Raw genomic sequence first — 12,500 nt, 5'->3', positions numbered from 1 at the left:
TTTGCACAATGCTGGTTTTCTCCATCAGTGGTTTTGTGTGTTTATTAAGTGTCAGATCGGGGTAAGTTGGCACATGCGTTGAACTGTTGTCATTTTAGTAACTGGCTTGTCTTCTGTAATTTCTTTAAGCCAAAATGAATGGTTTGATCTCTTTGTATTTATCTCTTTTCCATTTATACTGTGTCATGAATTGATTTATTGTTTCACCGTCTAAATTATACTACAAAACCTGTTTAATGGCGGGTTTGTGTTGTGACAGCTTACCCCATATAGTGTGACAACATGCCCCACGATAGGGTGTATATATTTTTTAGTTGCCTTCATTCAAGCAAATGGTGTGACAACCCCGTCCTCCCATATAGATATTATTTTGAACTTTGAGTTAATTATTGTTTATTGTTGATTACGTCAGTGTTTTAGAGTTTTTATTTTTTTTTTTTTTTTTTTTATTTATTTATTGTTTTGTCAGCTTCTTCAAGAAACTTTACTTATAAAAAGGCATTTTCACAGGCATTTGAATTGTTACATCTTAATTTTTCTAATTAGCTGTCAGTGTTTTCTGAAGGAGCAAACAGACACTTCACAGCATGAATGGAAACTGCTGTTTGTTTTACAGAGCAAATATTTTTACATGCATCTGCATATCAAACAGAATAACACCGCAAACAACAACCTCCAAATACACACACATATCAGTCCATGAACCATTTAATACAGTGACTTAATGAACGTGTTTAGTGTGCATGTGCTTTATATTTCTGCAGCATGCTGGCATGCACCGCTCTATTAAAGGAACAGTTCCCTCAAAAATGAAAAATCATTCACGTTTATTCACCCTTATCTCATTACAAACCCAAAAGGAGATTATGAGCAGAAGAGAGCGTCTGTTTTCAGTGCAATAAATAAAAGTATCATGACAGTAGCTCATATGATTCATGCACGATTCATGAAAAGGGTGAATATGAATTTTGGGTCGAGCTATTCCTTTAATATGAGTTGATTCTCAGTTAAATGCTGTGTGATTAATTAAAAAGAAATCATCATATGGCTTAGTGCAATTATCAAGGCTGTAATTTCATTTTTAACTTTTGAAAATGAAGAGCTTAAGACAGTCGATAATAATAAAATTATTTAATTTTACTACATTATTATTTTTGTCTTAAGCGAAATAGTAATATTGTAATATTTCTCTATAGTAAAATATTACAATATTACCATTGTAATATTTCACTGTAAAATAAAAAGGTCTAGTATTGAAGGAAAATATTAATATTTCTTATCTCAGTAGTAATATATCAATTTTGATTGATGTTATTATTATATATTTCTTAAATACTATCTCTTTATTTTACAGTGAAAAATTTAATATAGTATAAAAATACAATATAGTAATATTCCACTATAGTAAAATATTACATTATTAGTGAAATATTATAATAGTCATATTTCTTATCTTGTTAATAATAATAATAATTTTAACTTTTTAACACAATAATTATTATTATTATTATAAAACTTGTTATTAACAGCAATAATTATATTTATTATTATTATATTATTATTTTCATAAATAATTTTTATTGAAAATAATTTGACTTAATAATTGTAATATTAAATAATTAATATTTAATAATATTTTTTGTCTTAATAATATTAATAATAATAATAATAATTCTATAATAATTAAAATTATTATTATTATAAAAATTTTCTTAAATACTAGTACTTTTTATTTTTCAGTTAAATATTACAATAATATTAATTGTTATTTTAAGCTTTTATTAAGTAAAAAAAAATGATGATAATAATATTATATTAGCATTATTATATTAACAGTTGGGTCAAATCGTGCATCCAATCACAACAAACCTGTAGCTTTTTTAAAAAAAATAATAAAATAAAATAAACATTTTATTTGAATCCTAATTTTTATCAGAAACTTTGCCATTTGTTTTCTCCCCCAAACCGTGTAACCCTGCTGTCAGTGTGTGTGTGTGTGTGTGTGTGTGTGTGTGTGTGTGTGTGAGAGAGTGTGTTTGTGTGTGTGTGAGAGAGAGTGAGTGAGTGAGTGAGTGTGTGTGTGTGTATTTGTGTGTGTGTGTGTGTGAGAGAGAGCGAGAGTGTGTGTGTGTGTATGTGTGTGTGTTTTTGTGACATATCAGGACACAACTTTGTATAATGACATGGGTATGTCACAGGTATTACAAGGAGAGGGTGACTTATGAGGACATAACCCATGTCCCCATTTTTCAAAACGCTTATAACCCATACAGTATTAGTTTTTTTGAGAAAGTAAAAATGCACAAAGTTTCCTGTAAGGGGTAGGGTTAGGTGTAGGGTTGGTGTAGGGCAATAGCACATACAGTTTGTACAGTATAAAAACCATTACGCCTATGGGATGTCCCCACTTTTCACAAAAACAAACATGTGTGTGTGTGTGTGTGTGTGTGTGTGTGTATGGTTTCACAGGAGTCTGCGTGAGGGTTTGTAAGTGTCTCAGCACATGAATGCAGGACACTCCTTCAGTCCAGATCCTCCAGCACCAGCTCGTCTCTCTGCTCTCCGCTGCAGAACTCTCTCCCGCCGTTGCTCTGAGCGTTCAGTCTGTCTCTGTCCGCAAACACACGGTTGTGTTTCCACGTGTCATTGCGTCTGGGCTGCGGCGGCTCGTCCACCAGACACAGGCCCATCTTAAACGCTGCCTGAAAGCCGCGGCGGAAGTTCTCGTTGAAGTAGCCGTACACGATGGGGTTGACGCTGCTGTTGAAGAAGGCCAGCCAGTGGGCGAACGGGAAGACGTAGACGGCCACCAGGTCCAGCTGAGCGGCCGACAGAGTGCCGTAGTCCGTCAGCATCATGAGGATCCAGAGCGGCAGCCAGGAGACGGTGAAGAGCAGCGCCACCATCAGCAGCATGTTCACCACGTGCAGCTTCCTGCGGAAAACCCGGCGGCTCTCGTCCTCCGCGTGTGCGTCCCGGATGGACGCCGGTGATTTGACCAGCTTGACGGCGATGCGCGTGTACATGATGACGATGAGCGTGACCGGAGCCAGGTAGATGTGCGAGAAGAGGACGGTGGTGTAGATCTTCCTCATGCTCTGGTCGGGCCAGGCCTCCCAGCAGGTGTACAGCGGGTACGTGACGTTGTCCCGGTCCACCATGAAGTGCAGGACGTCCTGCGAGACGGTCAGCGTGACAGCAGACGGACACATGATGCCCACAGCCAGCACCCAGATGAAGGTGATGGTGATGATGGCCTGACGCTGCGTCAGCTTCTGCTGGAACGGATAGACAATGCAACGAAACCTGGAACGCAGGAAACCGGATTATCTGAGCAGTCTGTATGGGGGAAAAAATCATGTTTTTTGTAAACCATAAATTATGAGATTAAAAAATCTAAATTATGACCACTAAATTGAAATGATGACATGAAATGTTCAAATTATTACAAAATACCATAGTTATAAAATAAAAAGTGAAATTTAAGACATTTAAAAAGTAAAAATGATGAGATTAAAAACTAAATTATGGCATAAAAGTCATAATCACCAAAATGATTACATACTCATGATTATGAGATATAAAGTCAAAATTATGAGATAAAAAGATGAAATGATGACAAAATATCACAATTAGTGAAAATTCTGAGATTAACAAATCAAAGATATTTGATTAAATGTCAGAATATTAATATTATGAGATTAAAATCAAAATTATAACAAAAATGGTAAATTATGAGAGGTAAAATGTCAAATTTATGACAAAATTAAATTGAGGTTAAAAAGTCAAAATTATAAGATAAAAAGTCAGTTATGACGTAATTATGAAAAAAAATTAAATTATGAGATAAAAATGAAATATGGAATAAATAAAACTAAATTATGAGATTAAAAAAATCAAATTATAACCACAAAATTTAAATGATGACATAAAATGTTCAAATTGTAACAAAATACCATAGTTATAAAATAAAAAGTGAAATTTATGACATTTAAAAAAAATTATGAGATTTAAAAAAAAAATATGCCATAAAAGTCATAATCACAAGGAGAAAAGCCAAAATGATTACATACTCATAATTATGAGATACAAAGTCAAAATTATGAGATAAAAAGTCGAAATGAAGACAAAATATCACAATTCAGAAAAAAAGCAAAATTTTGGGATTAACAAATCACAATTAATTTTATTTGTTGTAATAATAATATTATGTTATTGTAGTAATTATTATTAAAAAATTTTTATTTTGTGATTTTTAAAATATGATTTTTGTGAAAAATGTGTTTGAGATTAAAAAGTCAAGTTATAAGATAATAAGACAATTATGACGTAATTATGAAAAACAAATTATGAGATAACAAATTAAAATCCTGAAATAAATAAAACTAAATTATGAGATTAAAAAATCAAAATTATAACCACAAAATCGAATCATAATTATGAGATAAAACGTTTAAATTATGAAATAAAAATATAAAAATTTATGTCACAATTATTAAATATAAAGTCAAAATTATGAGATTTAAAAAGATAAACATTATGGATAGAAAACCTGAGATTAATTAATTGAAATTATGATATATGTCGAAATTAAGTTAAAATTATGACATAAACTGAAATTATGACATAAAATGTTTTGGTTATAAAATAAAAAGTCAAATTTATGAGATTAAAATTAGCTATGAAATAGCTATGAAGATAAAAACTATAAATTGACAACTTTTTTAAAATTATGACATGATTAATCAGAATTATCAAATAAAAAGTAAAAATTAACATCAAATAAAAAGTAATTAAAATTATGAGATAAAAATTAACAATTGTCATAATTATTAAACAAACAAATGTATATTAGGAATAAAATTTAGACTGAGTTTTAAGATAATTATAAGTTTTTTTTATATAATAATCTTAACTGAGTCACAATTCTGAGATATACAGTCAAAAATTATGACTTTAATATTTGTGGTAATATTTAATGAGTCACAATTCTGAGATATACAGATACTGAGTTATAATTATGACAAAGTCTTTATGACATAAAAAGTCAAAAATCTCCAGTCAGTAATTATGAGTTAGTATTCATAAATCTTGATATTTTTTTGTCAAATTATGAAATGTCTTTTCTCAAATGTTAGAAATGGGCTTCCATAACATTTCATCTTATTCCGGACAACAGCTGCCTGCTCAGAGAGAAAGAGACTGTTGACATATACTGAATATATACAATCACAGTTTGCTTTATGTGTGCCATTAGAGGCTGAAAAACAGAGCACCTCAGAGATTTGACTTCTCTCCTCTTAAAATCGTTATTTATTATTGCAACCTACTGCATGATACCGGCCCAAGAATCAAGCTGAAATATTGATTATAAAAGCTGCATGCACACAGACTCGTGCAGGTCGAGGAGAGCCAGCGGTCGGATTGAATGCCGGACTGGTGGATTGAATGCAGACTGTGGGCGACTCACGGACGAGACGCCGCTCCAGTCTTCAAATGACTGCTTTGTTCAAAACAAAAGAATGTGACATAACATGCAAAGTATCTGTCAAATGCTTTCTGTGTGAGATCGGGCCAGTTTCACAGAAGAACGGCGCTCTCTTTGACACCAGCTGTCATCTTCTGCTTAACGACGCTTTAAAGATCTGTTTTGACTTACTTTCTTTTGAGGAACACAAAGGGATGTTTCAAGTTCATCTGTTGTTCTTTTTCAAACAATACAAGCACATTGTAACCACATCTGTCATATTCTTCTGAAGTCAATGAGAGCTCAATGTTTTGGCTGGATTAAAAAAAAAAAAAAAAATCATGGTTTGGTAAATCGTATTTACGAGATTAAAAATTAATAATTATGAGATTAAAATAATCAAAATTATAACAAAATATTAAATGATAAAAAATGGTTTAAAAAGTCAAAATTATGAAATTGAAAATTATGACATATGTCAGATAAAAAAAGATATTTTTATATTTTTTAAAGATAAAAAGAAAATATATAGAATATATAGAAATTATGGCATTAAAATAAAAACATTTTTAAAAAATCAACTAAATATCACAATTATTAAATAAAAAGTAAAAATTCTAAATTTAAGAAGCCATTATGGGATAGAACAGTAAAAAAACCTTGAACTGAATTGAATTATGGGACTGAAAAAAATGAAAATAAGAGATTAAAAAGTCAAAATTATGACCAAAAGCCATGATTATGGCATAAAAGGTCATAATTGTAAGATAAAAGGCTAGAAATTATCGAAAAATCGACATAAAATATCAAGATTATTAATAAAAAGACAAAATGATAAGTTTGAAAAGTCTAAATTGTGGGATGATAAAATCAAAATTATGCCAAAAAAAAAAAAAAAAAAAAAATTTTAAAAGCAAAAAGTCATAATTGAGAAATTAGAAAAAAGTTTGAAATTATGACGTAAGTCCTAATTATGACATAAAAAGTCATAAGATCTAAATTAGAAATTATGACATCAAAGTGATGACAGTTTGTTTTATTTTAACCAATCACACACAATCCACAATCCTTTCACAGTGTATACAGCTTCAGTGATTACAACGATAGTTTTGTTTTTTTGTGAATGCTTAATTCGCGTTAGATCAATGTTAGTGATAATGTCACTTTCAATATATAATTTATTGGCTGTTTGAATAACCGTGGAAAGGAAACGTTATATAATTATAAATTTCTGACGTTTTTATTAAATTGTAATCACGTTAAATAAAAAAAAATTTTAGCCTACATGACACCCATGTCTGGTCCTTGCCTAAAAAGACGGGTTTATGATGTTTAATACATTTGGCTGCTTTTGGCCTTACCCTGGAGCTGGTTCACCCTCCGCCTGTGGGTGCACTCTTGAGTAAATGATGACAGAACGGCTGGATTATTAGCTGAGGTCACACAGAAAGAGCCAAAGAGCCAGAATGATTGAGCTGGGTTTGCATGTACAGTAGAAGTGCAGATAAGCTCGGGGATGTGATGTGCTTGTTTGTATCCATGTGAAGTGCAGGAGGGTGAGAGTTATTAACCTTTCCACTGCGATGGCCACCAGCGTGAAGACCGACGCCGAGACTGAAGCTCCCTGGACGAGTCCACTCATCTTACAGATCACCACATCAAACGGCCAGCCTGCGCCGGACACAATGAGGAAAAACAAAAACACAGTTCTCCAGTGACCTGCTGTGAGATGAATTCATAACATCTGATTCACAGTAACAAAGTTCTTCAAAACCAGGGGAAGAAAGACAAATGCGCTGTACATATTTATTTCTATAGTGACTAAACCTCTCTTCCCATGATACTAATGCGAGCGGTGTGATCAAATAAAAACATGCTACCGTATAAAATGAGTGATAACATAAAAATAGAAGTGGTTTGAAAGTGGCTGGAGATTCACTTTATTTGTGATTTATTTGTTTCCATGGTAACAGTAACTTCCCTAACTCTGAATTATGACATACTAGGACACAATTATACATAAACATTCAGAATTATAGGATTTAAAAAAATGACACAAAAAGTCTAAATCATCAACAGAATCAATATAAAACATTTATTAAATAAAAAGTCTAAATAATATTTGAAAAATCCAAATTCTGAAAAATGTCAGAATTATGACATACTAATTCAAAATTATGTTAAAATTCTTAGAAGAACACATAAAATTACATAAACTACCACAATTATTAAGTTATTTTTTTAAATGTCCAAAATATGAGATTAAATAGTCAAAGTATGCCAAAATGTAATAATTATGATAAAAAAAACCTTAAAATTATGACATACTAAATTAAGACATATGTCAAATTTATTCCCCCCAAAAAATCTACATGGAATACCACAATTATTAAACAAAAGTAAAAAATGTTGGAAAATCAAAATTATGGCAAATAATTAAAATTGTTAGATTAAAAAGTCAAAATTATGACAAAAAGTAATAATTCTGATTAGAAAAACCTTGAAATTAGGATATACTAAGTCACAAGTATAAGATAAAAAGTAGAAACTAAGACATCAAAATTTTCCAAATTTACATAAATACCACAATTATTAAATAAAAATGATAAATTATATCAAAATTACGAGATTGAAAAGTCAAAAAAAAAAAAAAAAAAAAAAAAAAAAACGAGGACACTATGACATACTAAGTCATAATTATAAGATTTATGACATAAAAAGTAGAAAACAAGATATACTCAAAATTATGATATACTAAGTCATGATTATTGATTTGTCTCTAAACAAATATAATTACTGAAATATAATGAATAAGTCTTGAATTTATGTTTCTGTAAAAATGAATACCTAAGGTTTTACATATTTGATGCTTTATATGTTGCTGTTAAATAATAATATGAAAACTGGTTTAATAATGTTTTTAAATGTAACATTTGCACTGATCCTGCAGCACCAAAAAAACAAAATAGTCACTGCATTTAATATGAAACCATCCTCTATTCAGATTACACTCGTAATTAAATTTTTTAATGCAAAATTAGTGAACATTTATATGAAATATCTGTCATGACTGTGCATGTCTTTGTGTGTGTCTGACAGCAGAAACAATGGCGTTGAATGTCATTACATGTTCAACAGATTAATATAAATTATTTAGATTATAATGATCTATGGCTCATTAGTAGCTACAGCTGTATTTAACATCCAACAAATCATCAGGATCAGCTGGCACAGGGTTGCTTTACACATGCAGACGATGAACAGCAAGGGCTTTAATAAATCTGAGTCAACAGTGTGTGATGCTGACAACATGCAAACCAACACTTGACGATGTAAATCATGTTTATGTTTGCTGAACGGCTGCAGAGACTCGTTTGCTGCTGTTGACTCTGTCTGAACCGTTTTAAAAGCCCTACATCATGTTTCTTCTGGTGTTTTCCTTCTGTTTTACTTGACTTTGACAGTAATGAATGCATGGAAACACAAAGGCAGTGTGTTCTGCAGAAGTGCTGTTGCCTCTAATGTTACAGCTTTTCCAAAAATGACTGAAATGTACTGAGAACCACAACTAAGACCCAATATAAAAATAGTTTATCATTTTGGCCTGACATGAAATAATAATAATAGTCTATGTAGTCTAGTTCATTGAACATTTAGTTTTGTGATTGAATGTATTGATGATTATAGTCTATGTTGTATTGTTAGTTTAAAATTTAGGGTTAGGGTTAGGATACATGGGCTAGAATAGCCAATTTGGTGCAGATGCTAATATTTCTATGATGAAATTCTGCTGCTTGTGATGTAAATAAATGAGATCTTTATAACAGTAGAGCTGAAAAACTGACATAAAATGATGTAAATATCAGTCGTTGCTCTATATCTCCAATAATCTGTCTCAGTAAGATATAATGCATACATATAATGCAATGCCGATTGAGAAATGAAGAAACAAATGCTCCTAAAAAGATCCTAAAAGATCAGATTTGAGACTCTAAAACATGATTGATGGAGAATCAAGTAAAGCTGAGCTGCTTCAGTCCAGTAAGTGTTCATCTGGAGATATTACTGCAGTTATTCTGACCTTTACTTGATCAAAACCAGTCAAGATTTGACACGTGAAGCTCGAGCTGAAGCTGGACGTTTCTACAATTAGACTAAAAGAGCTTTAAACTCTAAACTATCAGTCAGAGACAGAAGGCGTGGAGGAGATTGTGTTTAATCAAGAGCAATGTTTTAATCATTTTAGAGAAATGTGCATGTCAAATGTAATCCAGCAAGCTTTTAAAGACTCATGAGACAGACTTATGTTTTTGTAATAGAGTGATGAGTCACATGACATTTACGGCTCTGCTGATTGGCTGTGTGAGTCCTCATGGAGATGCATGCACATACTAACAGATAAACTCTCTCCAGGTAAATCAGAGCTCCTCCAGTGAACATTAACGCATTACCTGTGATCAGATTGTCCACCAGCGTGATGGGAAGACACAAGATGCCCACCAGCAGGTCGCTGATGGCCAGGTTGAGTATGAAGATGTTGGTGACGGTTCGCATCTGCCTGTTTTTCAGCACGATGAAGCACACCAGGATGTTTCCCAGCATGCACAGCGAGAAGATGAGCACGTAGGCCAGGATAATGACGGAGGCCACGGCGAGGGAATGCTGGTAGAACGGTAATAACGTGAGGTTTCTGCTGTCGCTGAAGAGCGTGCTGTGGTTAATACTGATGTTCTCGCTGTAGAAGAAGTTCAGATCCATTGCTGAGAGAGCTTCCAAATCTGAGACTGAGAACAGACAGAGATCTTAGCTCAGAAATGGATGATTCATTGCGAAAAAAAAAAGTTTCTTTTACAGCGTTTTTGCCTTGTTTTTTTTTAGTACAAATACTGTTATTGGAGAGATAAGAAAATGCATAAAAGTGAATTGTTTTTAGGCTAAAAACAAAAAAAAAATGTCTGCCATTTGGGTCAGAAAAATAATTTGTTTTCCCTTTAATTTTTTTTTTTTTTGCATGTTGACTCTATTGCTAGATGTTTGTTCTTGTTTTAAGCATAAACTCTTTATACATTTTTCAGAAAGCGAGACTTCTTGAATCTCAAGTAAATGTATCTTGATTGACTTGTGCTGGAAAACAAGACAAAAATACTGAAGCACACAATATTTTTTTTTTATAATTTGCTAATTTGCAATACCAACATAACACTGCTGAGTTTAAAGATGGTGAAATGCATTAAATTAAGATGTGAAGGTCCTTTATTTTTATCATGATCTAAATGTAGCTGCAGGCCGCAATTATGTGACCAGAAGCTGAAGGCAAAACATTTAAGTTATGCCAATGGATTCCAGGGTTATGAGCAGATGTGACATTAATTTCTAACTTTGGCTGCTGTCACCGAACACTTATCAAACTCTGAAGTGCCTCAAGGCCATCATCCCAGTGTCATATATTACATTTCATTTTGATATTCTGATGCATAAGCATCGTCCAGCCTCTGTGAAGATTAACTTTACATCAACATAATGGACAAGCAACATGGACAACCTCGGAAAGATGGATTGTATTTGATTCCTAATTACGCTAGAAATCGAAGGAAACACAGCCAAGGCTGTAGGCAAAGGATTTCTAGTTATAAACAAATTTGCATGCTTTTCCAAACACTAGGTGGCGATGTTCTGAAACTATTAAGGTTACACTTAAGTTGTATTTTTTATTAATTGAAACAAGTATCATAAGTAGTAGTAATAATATCTTTAATTGTTTCTTCACAGGGCAATTTATGCAGCATCAACATCATAAACAAACAATTTAATATCACGACATCACGACACGGCTACAAAACCCAGGTATTAACAATACACCATTTCTTCAAGTATTTAGAAATAAAATTTAAAGTTCAAGATACACCTTAATCTTTATGCTTCAGATAAGTATTTACAATTAAAACTGCATTTGAAACAAAAGATCAAAACACTAATGACTCTAAAGACACTCATAGCATTTGTGCAAATTATAAAAAAAGGTAAGTAAAAAAAAAAAATCTATATTACATTATGTAATTTTTTTATTAAATTTGATATATGTATTATTTAATACATATATAAATACATATACATTTAATATACAGTATATATAATACAAATTATTCTAGTTAATTTATTATTTAAAATGTATTATTATTTATTTATTTATTAGATTTTATAAATTTATTTAATCATCAAATACTGTATAATGATGCATGTGTAATAACTAAATAAATTTAATATAATACTTAAAATATAATAAATATATAAATACAAAACAAATAAATAAATATACTTTAAATATTATATGGGTCAAGTATGAAAAAAAAAATAGATTTAGACTATATTTTTTAGTTTTGAAAACTCAAAACAATGTATATCTAGTTGTAGTCTTCAAAAAGTAGAGCATCATACGAGTGCCATCAAGATCATAGTTTTGATTTCCAGGAAATGCATGAACTGAAATAAAAGTGTAGCTTCAGTGCAATGTTAGATAAAAGCCTCTGCCTAACGTAATATAAATATATGTGCTCAGATACTGTGTGCTAAACCTATTTTGGCGTGTAATAGTGTTTGAGATGAGCTTAGCCTCAGCGTTTTCTCACAGGGTCTGTAGCTGGAGCTCAGATAAACAGCTCTGCACTTTAACCTGCCGCATGTCAGCGTCTCCTGGGCTTCCTTTCGAGTTCTTTAAGACTCAGAGTTGCAGTGTGAATGAAATCTACTTCCCACAGCGAGCACACGGCCGTAGATGCGCCCTAACTGAGTTTAATAGCAGGAATTAAGTGACAGTGTGCTGTCTGTTTAGTGTTTATCTGCGAGCGATCCGTCTCGGCACTGTGGGTTATTTCAGCCTCACCTGCGCAGGAGACTGCAGAGATTCATCACATGCACTAAAACATCTGCAGCTCTGGATGCTGTTGACTTGATGTTGTGCATGATGTTGTGTTTTGACATGGAACTGATGCCAGAGACAGTTGAGGGTTTGGAAGTATTAGATAAGTGTCATGAG

General features: G+C 32.1%; 1 protein-coding gene across 1 annotated transcript in view; it reads right to left on the bottom strand.

Moving 5' to 3' along the window:
* Positions 1 to 2,448: 2,448 nt before the first annotated feature.
* Positions 2,449 to 12,500, bottom strand: part of LOC109063582 (neuropeptide FF receptor 1-like) — a 13,858-nt gene continuing 3,806 nt past the window's right edge. The window contains exons 2-4 of the mRNA XM_042768190.1: positions 9,919 to 10,251; positions 7,039 to 7,138; positions 2,449 to 3,306 (exon numbers count right to left, since the gene is read on the bottom strand). Of these exons, the coding sequence (XP_042624124.1) occupies positions 2,523 to 3,306; positions 7,039 to 7,138; positions 9,919 to 10,251 (1,217 nt within the window). The 3' untranslated portion in view covers positions 2,449 to 2,522. The remainder of the gene's footprint in view (positions 3,307 to 7,038; positions 7,139 to 9,918; positions 10,252 to 12,500) is intronic.

Source organism: Cyprinus carpio, chromosome A12, assembly GCF_018340385.1.
Source record: "Cyprinus carpio isolate SPL01 chromosome A12, ASM1834038v1, whole genome shotgun sequence".
Classification (NCBI taxonomy): domain Eukaryota; kingdom Metazoa; phylum Chordata; class Actinopteri; order Cypriniformes; family Cyprinidae; genus Cyprinus; species Cyprinus carpio.
Note: the sequence above shows the minus strand (reverse complement) of the source record. Positions and strands in the feature narration are given on the sequence as shown.